The sequence below is a fragment of the Rana temporaria genome, chromosome 4, assembly GCF_905171775.1.
Source record: "Rana temporaria chromosome 4, aRanTem1.1, whole genome shotgun sequence".
In the NCBI taxonomy this organism is placed as follows: domain Eukaryota; kingdom Metazoa; phylum Chordata; class Amphibia; order Anura; family Ranidae; genus Rana; species Rana temporaria.
In genome coordinates this window covers 196,729,538-196,744,305 of record NC_053492.1, presented here as the reverse complement: position 1 = coordinate 196,744,305, position 14,768 = coordinate 196,729,538, and the positions used below count along the sequence as shown (strand labels likewise).

Sequence of the window (14,768 nt, the reverse complement as noted above, 5' to 3'; positions counted from 1 at the left end):
CGACTGCACCGAAAAGCTGAAAATTGACACGGGCAGGAAGGGGGTGAAAGTCCCCAGTATTGAAGTGGTTAAATGATTAGATTTTCTATTTGGAAAAGGCAGTATACAGGTAACATAGCAGTAAAATCATTAATTGACATTCATTTTGGAGATCCATGTAACTGGGGGCATGACAGGAGTGTTTATTTTGCCTGTATACTTTGTGCTAGAAGGTATGCATCTTTGTCACATCTAGTTGTGAGCTATTTTTCAGGTTGTAGACTCTGCCCAGCACTCATTATAGAGGGAGGTGAATTCCAGTTTCGTTTCCTGAATAAATGACACGTCACTTCTCTGCAAACAGCAATATACTTTGTAACTGCTCACTCTGTGAGAAGAGCAATAATGGACGAGGACACATGGAAATCAATATTTGAGAATGATTTAGTAAGCAGAGGTGTCTCCGATGTGTGGAACTTCTCTGTGGATGAACATTACCAGGAACGGATGGGCTGGCTGCAGTATGTACAATGTTGTTATGCCAGGTATACTCATTTCATTGGAATATCATAAATCTAGTTAAATTTATTTATTGTTTACCATTCTTTTACAATTCTTTTATAATAAATAAATAAAAAATTATTAATTCCTAGAAATTTTTATTTAAATCACCATATTATGTTTGTTGCATACACAGTAGAGAATGTTTATGTACACCTGGGCCTTGTTAAATTTAAAGTGGTAACCTGTAAAGGCTTTTAAAGTGTTCCCTATGGATAGTAACATTTTGTCTTTTGTTGTCATTGCATGGACGTGTGCAGTTTTGAAACGTGATATGTTTGGTTTATTTACTTGGCGTAACATGATCTTTTAAATTTTACTAAACAATTGATTAGTATTGTGTTTTTATGCATTAAAATTCAAAAGGACATATGGCTCCCCTGGATATCTTTTCTGAGATTTGGCGTTTTCAAGTTAAAATCATTTTTTTTTTGCTAGAAATTTACTTAGAAGCCCCAAACATTATATATTGTTTTTTTTTTTCTAACACCCTAGAGCAGGGGTCTTCAAATCTTCTAAACAAAGGGCCAGTTTATTGTCCTTTCGATTTTAGGGGGGCCGGACTGTGTCTATTGGGTATAGAAAAGGTCCTGATGTTTGTGGGAAAGATAACTCTCCTGCCACCGATAAAAGTGATTTTGCTGCAAATCCGCCGCAGAGACCACTTTAAAGCGGGAGTTCACCCGAAAAACAATTTTTAACATTACCGTATTTATCGGCGTATATCGCGCACTATTTTCCCCTTAAAATAAGGGGAAAATCGTGGGTGCGCGATATACGCCGATAGCCGCTTCCCGCGCTCTGTTTGAAATCCTGCGCTGACATATACCGAGTGCAGTACACTCGGGTACATTCGGCCAGGTTCGACTTCGCTCGTGCTCACGCATAAACGTCACAGAGCGTGAGCGCGAGCTAAGCCGAGCCTTGCCGAATGTACCCAAGTGTACTGCACTCGGTATATGTCGGCGGAGGCGTTCGAACTGAGCGCGGGAAGCGGGGACTCGACGTGAGGCGCGCGCTGGAGAAGCCGGGAGGACACCATCGAGGCCGCAGACGGACGCCTGACGATGGACGCTGGGAAGACACCAAAACTGTAAGTAATAAAATCATATAACTTTTTTTTTTACAGGAATTTCGGGGGCAACATTGGGGGTGCGCGGTATACGCGGGAGTGCATTATACCACGATAAATACGGTAGATTGAGGCTCATTTTGTCAAGGGGAATCTGGTGTTTTTTTTTTTAATCGAAGCAGTACTTACCGTTTTAGAGATAGATCTTCTCCGCCGCTTCCGGGTATGGTCTTCGGGACTGGGCGTTCCTATTTAATTGACAGGCTTCCGACAGGCTTCCGACAGTCGCATACATCGCGTCACGAGTAGCCGAAAGAAGCCGAACGTCGGTGCGGCTCTATACGGCGCCTGCGCACTGACGTTCGGCTACTTTCGAAAAATCGTGACGCGATGTATGCGACCGTCGGAAGCCTGTCGGAAGCCTGTCAATCAAATAGGAGCGCCCAGTCCCGCAGCCCATACCCGGAAGCGGCGGAGAAGATCGCTCTCTATAACGGTAAGTACAGCTTCGATTTAAAAAAAACTACCCAATTCCCCTTGACAAAATGAGCCTCAATCTAATGTTAAAAATTACGTTTTTGGGTGAACCTCCACTTTAATCTGAAAGCCAACCCGCCCGCTGAAGAAGAGGATACCGGGGTTATGGCAGTTAGCTGCTGCCATAACCATGATGTTCCTCTTCAAACAGCCGACGCATAACGATGGCGGCGGGCAGCCAGTGGTTAAAAAAAAAAACACCCCCCGCCATAGGAATCCATGCATCCGGCATCCTGAAAGGGGCCGGGCGCATTGGATGGGGGGAGACAGCAGGGATAAGGGGGCAGCGCCCATGCGCCCTTAATGCACGGGCCGCCACTGGGCCTATCTGGTGTACGTCTAACCGTTCTAACAGATGCACAGTCAGATTGTGGGAGACTTTGACATTACAGTATACTGTTTGTAAACTTTTACTATTACTTTTTTTTCCCTTTCGCACTGTTAAATATACCATTAAAAGTGTTTTGTTATTTCTGTTCCATAAATGCAAAAAAAACGTTCTCAAAGAGTCCTATCAAACTTGCACAAGTTATCTCTGTGAACCATAGAGCACTTCCTTTGTTAATTAGTTTGTTAATTAGTTGCCGGATTGCCGTCTGTCCACTGTACATATACTGCGGGTGGGCGGTGCGAGCAGGCTGGATCACGTACATGTACGTGCTGCTTCCATGTCCTCTGTGTCCACCAGACACAGCGGATTACAACTACCCGTAACTGTGTATTTGCTATGATTGGTCACAGCGATCACATGATAAAAATGTAAACAAATTTCCATGAATTGATTGCTTGCTTATGGTTGTGATCTGTGATTGGTCCACAGTAACTATATTGTACCTGGCTATATGTACCATGTGATTAGCTGTAGCTAATCACAGATCAGAACCATAAGCCAGCTGCTCATTAATGTTAACCCATTCCTGACAGCTAAAATTATTGCTTATATAGTGATCATCACCGTTCCAGTACCGCACACGTGTTCATCATTGCTGCATTCTGAAAGGGTTGAAGCTTCTCTACTCATACTGAAGTCTGTTTTTTTAAAAGGGAGACTTGCATGTGTATTTGAGCTTTGGGGTGCACACCTATGCCAGATACCAGTCCCCCCCCCCTCTGCACGAACGGGAGCAGAGAGAGGGCTCCTCCTCCCACCCCTACCCCACTGCGTCTGCTTGTGGTAAATTTGAAGCCCAGCAGACAGCAGATGCATCATGGATGAAAGGTACCTATGTCTGAGTGAGTGAGCTCCCATCAACTGTCTGTGACTGAAGCCTCCCCCCCCCCCCTTCCTTCTCTTTCCTGCCTTTGAGCGAGTGAGTACACTAAGGTAAGCGGTACTCAGATGTGAAGGGTGCTTTGCGGACTCTGATGTAAGCAGGGCTTTGGGAACCCTTATTCAAAGGGGAATGGTGGGAACTCTGATATAAATGGGGGCTTTGGTGAGTAGAAACCCCCTTACAACAGAGTTTCCCTTATACACTAGAAGCTGCAAAAATGTTCAGGTTTGGCTTAAAGAAAAAGGTGGCAGCTCCTGGTAGAGTGAGAAAGGGTTAAAATCCTTGGAAATTAAAGTGGTTGTAAACCCATTACAACCACTTTAACTTACAGGTAAGCCTAGATTAAGGCTTACCTGTAGGTGCAACAAATATCTCCCAAACCTAAAAGGTTTAGGAGATATTTGCAGAAAATACCGGCACCGATGTCTACGGCACATGCGCCAGAGACATCGGGTGCAGGCGCACTGAGCATGCTGCTTCTAAAGGCGATCATGCCGTTAGTGGCAGCACCCGCGCGCATGCTGCTCCGGCCAGTCTCAGCGCCGGATCAGTGATACCTGCAAGTCACTCCGGGTATCATGGCGGCGATGGAGGAGGTCACCCAGGAACGCTGCAGGGGTTTAAATCTCAGGTAAGTAATTCATAATGAGCTAGTATGCTATGCATACCAGCTCATTATGCCTTTGTCTTGCAGGGTGTTTGTTTTTGTTTTTTGTTTTTTTAGAGAGGGTTTACTTCCTCTTTAAGGGAAACCTCCCAGGCAAGGTCACATTACAGCAGCCCTAGTGGAGATTCTCAGAGATACTTACATGATTGTGTTGTAAAACATTTATAAATTTGTCTGTGACAAAAACAGGCCTGGAACGTACGTATAAAAGGCTGATTGTGTCCATTTGAACATTCTCAACTATAAGTAACTGTAGACTTGTCCCAACAAATCTTGATTTTTTTCCTGTGATAAACAATGTACACTGCGCAGCTTTTTACAATTTTTTTTAATTCTATTAAACATTAACTTTTTCAATTTCAGGTAAATAATAAAGGCAAAACAGTGCATTGGTTCTTTTTATACATCTCTATGTGACTAGCACATCATTGAATTTCAAGTAGTACCCTAAGAACCTAGGGTCAGGCGTTTTAGTGCCAGGGTTGACAACAGAGTTTGGAAGATAAGGTTTTAAAGAGAAGTCACTCGTATAGATTTAAATGGCTCAGCACCTCCATCCCATAGAAAAGTTATGTAGAAGCCCCCTTTTGGGGGAGTGTGTGGGACTTTTAGGGTGCTGATAAATACATTTTGAGTCAAGTCAAGAAAACGTTTGGTTAAAAAGTACATACGTTTTATTATGCTTATAGCTATAAAACAAGAAAAAGATAGAACACAATGCACCTTTTCACGTAAGAGTCACAAGCTTGCTGTTCTACATGTTTCACCTGTTCAGGCTTCTTCAGGAACGCATGCAGACTCTTTTTCATCTAGGGTAGGTATAAATATTTTGTAAATATACACTTCAATAGAAAATATATAACATTCATTATAAAAGTAATTTCTAGAAAATTTGTTAAACAATGGTACCTCAACAATCATGAAAAGCCAATAAGAAAATTGTTGTTGAGTCCCAAATGGGATACTCAAAAAGCACAGTAGAGTGAGGATCAGGCAGCAAAGCGCTGTAAGGATACTAAATAGTATTCAATTCTGTTAATCAAAAAAGGTAAAGTAAAGGCGTTGTAATGACGGGATTAAACAAAGCAGGAAAATCTCATTAACTCTATTAGTAAATACCTCTGCATCAGCATTGATGATGTTTGAGTACATTTGTCATAGCCGACAAAGAGAGAAGCTGTAGTGCAGTGTATAGCCTGTCAGACCTATACAAGTGTTTGAAAGCCAAGAGTTTGGAGGCCAAGTGATTCAGCCTGCTCCAACATGTATGTTTATAGTGAACTGATCCTGTAAAGATACAGAAGGAGCAAACAATATGTGGTGTTAATAAATATAGAAGAACCTTTGAGGCTATTTCACACAACATAACCTGACTTGTAATTATAACTTTCTCTATGTGCCGGTAATGTAAAATGTAATCTGAAAGTCTTATTTATTTTAGGTTTCGTTGCTCAATCTGTGGTCGCTCCTGGGGTTCTTCAAAGGTTCACATTTTTTTTCACATGAGCCTGAAAAGACGAACCGGGGAGGTGAGGATGTATGTTTGCAAGCAAAAGTGCAAAAAGTGCACAGCTGCCATGTATGAGGAGCCTACTTTCCTGGTAGAGAACATTGAGATAGCTATAGGCAATTTGGTTAATAAAATAACCCAGAAATTCTACAACTTGCCTATAGACAATTTGCCACGGAACTTTGTGACAGATGGCATGCAGGATGGTCCTCATGACTACATCAACTGCGAGGGCTGTGCATTGGGGATTTGTAAATACTACACAGACATCCAATATTCCGACAAACGTACATTTTTACCGAAGACAATCAATCAAGGAAGTAAACAGAAGAAGAAAAGATTTCCTCGCTCTAACATTAACTCTCGTCATCAAGGTTCATTGCAATATCTGGGCTCGGGATTTTTGGATGGAGGAGAAACTGGAGGGGAACAGATCCCATGGTGGATTGTACTTTTGATTTTACTAGTGATTTTATGGTTGACTTCACATAATTGATATACCATCAGATGAGCAAAGTGACTCATCAGAACCCTGTTGTATAATACTGTAAAGAAACATAATTGCATAGTAATAAAATCCCACACTCCAAAGACATACTGGAAGGTTAATTGGCTCCTGTCTAAAGTGGCCCCAGTATGTTTATGTATAAATGTGAGGTAGCGACCTCACAGGGATTGAATAAACAGCAGGGGAAAAAATCAGTCACATCTGTTAGTAAAAGCAGCACATATTGCACACATTATACTTGTTAGGCAAACAGTTAAACTTTCATTGCCTCTGGATTTAACCTCTTCCCAGCCAGTTTCATTATTACAGTGACAGTGTATAGTATTAGCACTGATCATTGCATTAGTATCATTGGTGATGTCAGTGTCTGTTAGTCAGTTCCCACCCACTGTCAGTTACTGCTACTGGGCCAGATTCTCCAATATTCTGCGGCGGCCTCGCGTAAGCTATTTACACTACGCCGCCGCAACTTACTGGAGCAAGTGCCGTATTCCTCAAGCACTTGCTCCGTAGTTTGCGGAGGCGTAGTGTAAAAGGCCCGGCGTATCCCCGCGTATTTCAAAGAGGGCGGCTTATATTTAAATTAAGCGCGCCCCTGTTTAGATCGAACTGCGCATGCGCCGGGCTAAAAATAGCCCAGTGCGCATGCTCCAGTTCTCGGCGGAAAACGTCAATGACGCCGACATGTGCGTCATTGACGTAAAGTCGTATTCAAGAACGACTTAGGAAAACGACGTACCCGACGGGAAAAGACGACGCGGACCCGACGCCATACTTAACATAGCATACGTGGGACTGGCGTAAGGTTACCCCTCATATAGCAGGGGTAACCTTACGCAAACGACGTAAGCGACGGTTACGCGACGCAATTTCGTTCAGGAATCGGCGTATCAGGCTCATTTGCATAAACAAATGAGACCTGAACGTAAACGCCACCTAGCGGCCGGCGGCGAATTACATTTAAGATCCGACAGTGTAAGTGACTTACACATGTCGGATCTTCAGCGTATCTATGCGAAAATGATTCTAGGAATCACTCGCATAGATACGCGGGTCAAAAAAGAGAGATACAACGGAGTTTCCTGAGATACTCCATCGTAACTCTACTGAGAATATGGCCCACTGTCTATAAGTCGCTGATCACCGCCATTACTAGTATTAAATAAAGAAATAAAAAAAAAAAAAAAATCAAATATATATATATATATATATAGATAGATATTGTGACAGGAAGTCAGGTAAATCTGGGGGTGTTGTCACAGACGGGAGATACATTTCTGCCTTGTTTAGAAAATAGATAGATATTGTGACAGGAAGTCAGGTAAATCTGGGGGTGTTGTCACAGACGGGAGATACATTTCTGCCTTGTTTAGAAAATTCACCAATTACTATCAGGTGTCGGCTGCAGAGGTAGCCTGAAAGGTTTAAGGACGTTGGATAGCTTCAGCTGTTCAGAATGAGAAAATTAAGGACTCTATAAGTTGTCCAGAGGATTACTACTGAGTGCTGCATCCTGAGGCTTGTTGAGTTAAGGAGAGCAGTGAGCTGAGGAAGACTTCTGAAGGTGAAGTGGTTGTTATTTTTGCGGTTTGGATGCTTGCACTTGTTTCCAGCAATATGGAAGAATAAACCATAACCCTTGTTTTTTCAACCACCCACGCTGCCTCTCTGTATAATTCAGTGGGTAGTGAACCCACTCAGGAGGTCACACACCCCCGCTACCGAGCTAACCCCTTACAATATATATAGATATATATATATATATATATATATATATATATATCAGTCATAATTTGTTGATGCTATAACTTTCGCACAAACCAATTAATAAACACTTACTGGGATTTTTTTTATTAAAAACGTGTAGCAGAATACACTTTGGCCCAGAAAGTAGAAAATATTTTTTTTTTAAATGTTCGGTCTTTTTCCCTACTATAATAATATTAAAATAAAAAACAGTGGTAATTGAATACCACTAAAAGAAAGCTCTATTTGTGTGAACAAAATGTGGATGAACAATTCCAGGCAAGGAAGGGATGGCTTCAGTATTTAATATGTTGTTGTGCCAGGTGATGTCATAGAAATCTCTTTAAAGCTATTTTTTTTCTTCAAATTAAATTTAAAACAAATCTATATTCCTGGAAGTTTTATGTAAAACCTTGTGTAGCACCCTCTACCATAGGTAGGTGCTAGATGTGAGATTTTTGGTGTTAGCTGCCAGTGCATGTACATTTAAGCAGGTCTATGCTGCGAGCTGGGCCTGTTTGTTTTTGATCTGGGGGCAGGGAGTGGTTAGTGTAGCAGTGGGTGTGACTGACATGTACTTCAGCTTTTGGGCACCTGTCCAGTGAGAATGTTTTGGAAAGGGGGCAGGGCTGAGAGTTGGAGTGGCATGTATGTAGGAGCTCTGACCAATCCCCAACTAGGATTGGCAGGGGGCGTGCCTCCTATATATTCCCTCAGTCAGTCTGCTAGGGGAAGTTGTTGACCGGGTGAACTAAAGGATGGAGTGCTAGACTGCGGGCTGGAGAGACACCCCCATCTGGGTTGGGGAGTGGGGATCCGGCGGAGGAGCTCGGAAGCTGGGAAGGAGCCTCTTCTTATACGGTTATAGAGAGGTATCCTGGAGCAGGAGCTGAAGAGCAGTTGGTCCGCATGGTACAGGTAAACTCCTTAGGAAGGACTCGAGGCAGGAGTAGGTGAGTGAGGCACAGTGGAGATCTGGAAGAGGCACGCCAGGGAGAGCTGGGAGGGAGCCTTTCCTGACACTGTCATGGAACGGTGTCCTGAAACAGGGGTTGGGTATAGAGCCAGAGAAGAGACTGTGGAGTTTATGTCAAATCGATGCAGCCAGAGGGCGCAGGATTTGCAAGTCGGGACTGCTGGGATCAGTAGTCCACCATCAAATATTTTCCTCAAGTAATATCCACGGCCACAAAAAGGGGTACTGCAGGCCCCTGGCCTATTCAGGATCATCAATTGAAACTACTAGAACTTATTCAGAGTGAGGCCTAGTGGGCTGAAGATGGAGGGACAGGAGTACTAATCTGTGACTGGAAAGTGATGCGCAGGAGAAGTGTCCTGAGGTAAAGATCTGCAGGGATAGTGCAGAGGTGAAAAGTCTGTCGGGATTATGGTCAGCCATTTTATCCCATCTGAGGAGTGTAACGTATAAACCGCTATATCATTTGTAAAGATAATGAGTAAACCAATTTGTCCATGTAAAGCTGGATCCGCTCTAACATGGCAAATACCAATTTGTTCTATGGGCATCCCATATCCCTTTTCCCAACCAATCCCCCAAATAAAACAACAAAACAAATCAAAAGACTCTTCATTGTCTACAAGTGTGACGTGTGGATGTCTGGTAGCAGGGTGAATATGCGGGATGTTAGTAACTCGTAGCAACACACCGATACACACACATTTACACCAGACCAACAACAAAACACAGTGGCCTCACTAGGGTTGGTGTCACCTAGTGCAGTAAATCATGGTGTCACCCCTTCTCCACCAAGTATAGTCCAGCCTCAGTGCAGACCCCCCTCTCTACTAAGACTAGACCCCCTCCCTCAGTACAGCCTCTCTTCTACACTAACTATAGTTACCTCTTAGTATAGGCCTCCCACTAAGTATAGACCACCTTCCTCCCTCAGTACAGACCCCCCTCTTCACCAAGTATAGTCCCCCCCTCCAATGAGTACAGATCCCCACTCCCTCAGTCCAGACCCCCCTCCACTAAGTCCAGACCCCCTCCCTCAGTCTAGACCCCCCTCCCTTAAGTGCAGACCCCCTCCCTTAGTACAGACCTCCCTCAGTCCAGACCCCCCTCCACTAAGTATAGACCCCCCTCCACTAAGTACAGACCTCCCTCAGTCCAGACCCCCCTCCACTAAGTACAGATTCCCTCTCTTAGTACAGAACCCCTCCACCAAGTAAAGACCCCCCTTCCTCAGCCCAGACCCCCCTCCACCAGTATAGATCCCTCTGCCTCAGTATAGACCCCCCCACTAAGTACAGACCCCCTTCCACTAAGTACAGATCCCCCTTCCACTAAGTACAGATCCCCCTCCCTCAATACAGACCCCCAGGGCAGCCATCACAAATTTTGGGGCCCCTTACACAGCTTTAGGCAGGGCCCCCCTGGAGCAGAGAACCGGGGGGGGTGCCGACAAAAAAAAAAAGTAATCTCTTCCCTCCTGGCGTGACATAATAGGCGGGGGGGCCCCGGGGACCCTTATAGATGTAATGCAAAAAAGAACGCGAGGGGGCTGGCCGGGCCTGTAAGGGGCCCTGGGGACCATCAAGCCCCTTACAGGTGAAATGCCAAAAAATAAATAAAAATAATAATTAAAAAAAAAACAGGAGTGGGGCCAGCCAGGCCCTTGGGGACCATTGGGCCCCTTACAGGTGTAATGCCTGTACCCCCCTGATGGCGGCCCTGCAGACTCCCCTCCCTTAATACAGACCCCCCTCCACTATGTACAGATCCCCTCCCTCAGTACAGACCCCCCTCCACTAAGTACAGATCCCCTCCCTCAACACAGACCCCCCTCCACTAAGTACAGATCCCCCCTTCCTTAGTACAGACCTCCCTCAGTCCAGACCCCCCTCCACTAAGTATAGATCCCCCTCCACTAAATAAAGACCCCCTCCACTAAGTAAAGACCCCCTTCCTCAGTCCAGACCCCCCTCCACCAGTATAAATCCCTCCCCCTCAGTATAGACCCCCCCACTAAGTACAGACCCCCTCCCTCAGTACAGACCCCCCTCCGCTAATTACACATCCCCCTCCCTCAATACAGTCCCCCCTCCACTAAGTACAGATCCCCTCCCTCAGTACAGACTCCCCTCCAGCAGTATAGACCCCCATCCACTAAGTACAGACCCCCTCCCTCAGTACAGACCCCTTTCCCTCAGTACATACCCCCTCCACTAAGTACAGACCCCCTCCCTTAGTACAGACCCCCTCCACTAAGTACAGACCCCCTCCCTTAATACAGACCCCCCTCCACTAAGTAAAGACCCCCTCCCTCAGTACAGACCCCCTTCCACTAAGTACAGATCCCCTCCCTCAATACAGACCCCCCTCCACTAAGTACAGATCCCCTTCCCTTAGTACAGACCTCCCTCATTCCAGACCCCCCTCCACTAAGTATAGACCCCCCCTCCACTAAGTACAGACACTCTCCCTTAGTACAGAACCCCTCCACTAAGTAAAAACCCCCTTCCTCAGTCCAGACCCCCCTCCTCCAGTATAGATCCCTCTTCCTCAATATAGACCCACCCACTAAGTACAGACCCCCTCCCTCAGTACAGACCCCCCTCCACTAAATACACATCCCCTCCCTCAGTACAGATCCCCCTCCACCAGTACAGACCCCCTCCACTAAGTACAGACCCCCTCCCATAGTACATACCCCCTCCACTAAGTACAGACCCCTTCCACTAAGTACAGATCCCCTTCCCTCAGTATAGACCCCCTCCACTAAGTACAGACCCCCTCCACTAAGTACAGACCCCCTCCCTTAGTACAGATTCCCCTCTCCACTAACTATAGTCCCCCTCAGTACAGTCCACACTCCCTCACTATAGACCCTCCTCCCTTAGCCTTGACGCCCCTCTCCACTAAGTACAGACCCCCTCTTTTAGTACAGTCACCCCCCTCAGTATAGACCCCCCTCCCCCAGTCCAGACCCCCCCTTACACTAATTACAGACCCCCTCCCCCAGCCCAGAACCCCTACACTAAGTACAAACCTCCCTTACACTAAATTCAGACACCTCTCCCTCCCTCAGTCCATACTCTGTGCCCCTCCTCATCTATGAAAGAGTACATTACAGACCTTAGCTTGGCATACACAACAGTGTTCCTCCTCTGGTCTGTGTTCGTATAGACAGCCAAGGAGGGGGAGGCAACTCCCCACATATCACACCTCACCTCAGTCTCGGGCCAATGGTGGACACCTTTTTGCAAGCTGTCACCCTTCCCTCCCGCCTATCTATTACAGCACTCACACCCATTCCGGGCACCGGGCAGTAGCTGGAGAGGAGACGAGGACAGCGTGCAGCCTGGCCGCCCGGGCAGAGATAATGACATCATTATGTCTGTGAGATCTGACTGGCTCAGAAGGGAAGTAGGGAGGAGGAAGAAGGAGGAAGAAACCTAAGGCCTCCAGCTCATTCTCAGATGGAGGAAAGATTCGTCCAAATGGGATCTCAGCCCCCGGAAACAGTTCAATCGGACAATCATAAGGCTGGTGAGGTGGGAGGGCATCTGCCTTTTTCTTGTCAAAAACGTCTATGAACTCATGATAAGCAGAAGGGACAAGCAGGAGGTTATCAGGAGCAGGTTGCACGACTAGACAGCTAGCAGACTTACTGGAATTGGGAGTAAAGCAATGTTGCAAGCAATAGTCTGAAGAAAAAAAGATTTCCTTCTTGGCCCAGTTAATTCGTGGGTTATGTGCCTGTAGCCATGGAATTCCCAAGATGATGGGAAACATGGGAGAACATAACATGTCAAAACGGACAAATTTTTGGTGGCCGGTATCAGTAGTAGTGAAGATGGATATAGTTTCACAGGAGACAAGTCCAGAACTGGGCAAGGAATCAATGGCCAATAGAACTTCTAGTCTTTATTTTTTCACATAAAGGGGCACACCAAGTTTCTTGGCCAGGGATAAGTCCATAAAGCAACTACATGACCCCGGAGTCGATAATAGCTTGTCGTCGATCCTCCATTCCTGCCACTTGTAAGGAAATAGGAAGAGCAAGGTAGGAATGGGAGGATCCAGAGACTTGAAGATAAGTGGAACTTGGTGGGTAGGCCTTACTGGGTCTTATGGGGCAGCTGCGTAAAAAATGTCCAGTCCCTCCGCAGTACAGGCAGAGATAGGCCCGCCGACGGCATTGTCTCTCATCAAAGGTAAGGGGTGAACGGACCAGGCCAACTTGCTTTGGACCTCTTTTGGGACCTGCAGAACAGGCAGGCGTGGGTGCAACAGCAAGTGGGGACCTGGGTGGCCTCTGGGTAGACTGAAAGGTTTGAGCATATTCCGTCCGCCGCGCCTGCAGGCGCCTGTCAAGCAGAATGGTTAGGTGGATAAGTTTGTCAAAAGTGTCTGGAACAGCAAATCGGGCTAGTTCATCTTTAAGGGTCTCGGATAGTCCTTGGCGATACTGAAACCTGAGTGCTGCCCCATTCCAGTTTGTATCAGTGGACCATCTGCGGAATTCCACTGTATAATCTTCCACTGGGCGTTCTCCTTGAGTAAGGCGACTAAGGCAGATTCAGCAGAAGGCCATACGCTGGGGGTCATCATACAAAAGAGTTAGAGCCTCAAAGAAAGTGTCCATAGTGTTCAAAGCCAGGCTCTTTGGTTCCAGCAGGTTATGAGACCAAGCTTGGGGTTCCTCGGATAGTAGGGAAATGATGAATCCTACTTTCACAAACTCAGAGGAAAAAGTTCTAGGCTGGAGGGCCAGGTACAGTAGTCATGCATTCTTAAAAGCCCGAAACTTCTTTCGGTCACCGAAGAATCGTTTGGGTGTTGGTACCTGTGGTTTGGGAGAAGGCATCATCACTGTATGGGTCGGGTTAGCAGATTTTTGAGGCAGGGATGCTGATGCTGTGTTAGTGGAAGATGAGCTGGAGTCCACCAAGGCTGGAGCAACAGGCAAATGCTGCTGCCGATCTTTCAATTGAACGTAACCCTCCTGGAGTTTCAGGATGGCTTGTGCAAGGGTGGTGACTTGTTGTCACATCATCTTGAGCGGGGGAGCACCTCTGTTGGCCTCGGTCAATTGCTGGATTGTACTGTCACGTACCTGGTTGGAGGCCGAAATGCCGAGAGGGCTCCCCTAGGGCTGAGTGCAGTACACCCCTGAGGTTGGGTACACCCACCTACAGAGGGTGTAGTGCCCATAGAAGCACAGGTTGCCAGATGGATCCAGGAGAGAAGAGCTGGTGAGTGCCTGAAAAATACTGGAAAATACAGGAAACACTGCTGGGCTGCAGTCTCTAGGAATCTTTGGTAACTTTGGTGTGCACAAGGAGAAACAGTGAAAGCAGGCTGGGGATCAAACACTGTGGATCCAGGCAGGAGATGCAGGTTGCAGGAATGGAGACAAGCCAAAGGTCTAGTATTGGAAAACAGGCAGGAACAGATAACTGAGGCAAAGTCTGTGAAACAAGCCGGGATCAGGTGCTGGAGAAGGTAACAAGTCAGTAAAGCAAGCCAGGGGGTTAAACCAGGAGAGCAGATCAGACAGGTCAGGAACATGCCGGGTCACAACAGGAAATCCAAACAGCAGTAGTACAGAGGCCTAGGAACTCAGGAAGGCTGATGACAATACAGCAATTCGGGTCAGACAGTGGCAGCCTTTTAAAGGCCAGCAGGGGGATCCACCTGTCACATGATGTGCCTATGGTGTCCATTTCTTCTACTGGCAAGATTGCCAGTACTTCCACGGCCATTTCCCTGACAGGTACTCCTCTCTGTGGTTGATCCGGCTCAATCTGGTGGTTTTCCATGGGATGATTTTTGTGCTCAATAAGTTGCTTTAACATCATCATTCACAGAACGGTGTCTGAACCCTTCAAATTTTGGATTCAGAACCTTTTGGTTGGAAGTTTCTGCAACCATCTGGATGTAGCCA

General features: G+C 46.2%; 1 protein-coding gene across 1 annotated transcript; it reads left to right on the top strand.

Moving 5' to 3' along the window:
* Positions 1 to 244: 244 nt before the first annotated feature.
* On the top strand, positions 245 to 6,193 carry LOC120936874 (receptor-transporting protein 3-like). The gene is made up of 2 exons (XM_040349603.1): positions 245 to 524; positions 5,532 to 6,193. Exons 1-2 carry the CDS (start codon positions 385 to 387, stop codon positions 6,094 to 6,096), a joined length of 705 nt encoding a protein of 234 aa, XP_040205537.1. The 5' UTR covers positions 245 to 384; the 3' UTR covers positions 6,097 to 6,193.
* The last annotated feature ends 8,575 nt before the right edge of the window (positions 6,194 to 14,768 follow it).

Excerpts from the sequence above, each read along its gene's own strand:
- LOC120936874 (XM_040349603.1), top strand. The coding sequence starts at position 385 with ATGGACGAGGACACATGGAAATCAATATTTGAGAATGATTTAGTAAGC. Across the intron at positions 525-5,531 it reads GTACAATGTTGTTATGCCAG|GTTTCGTTGCTCAATCTGTG; the intron begins GTATACTCATTT and ends TATTTATTTTAG.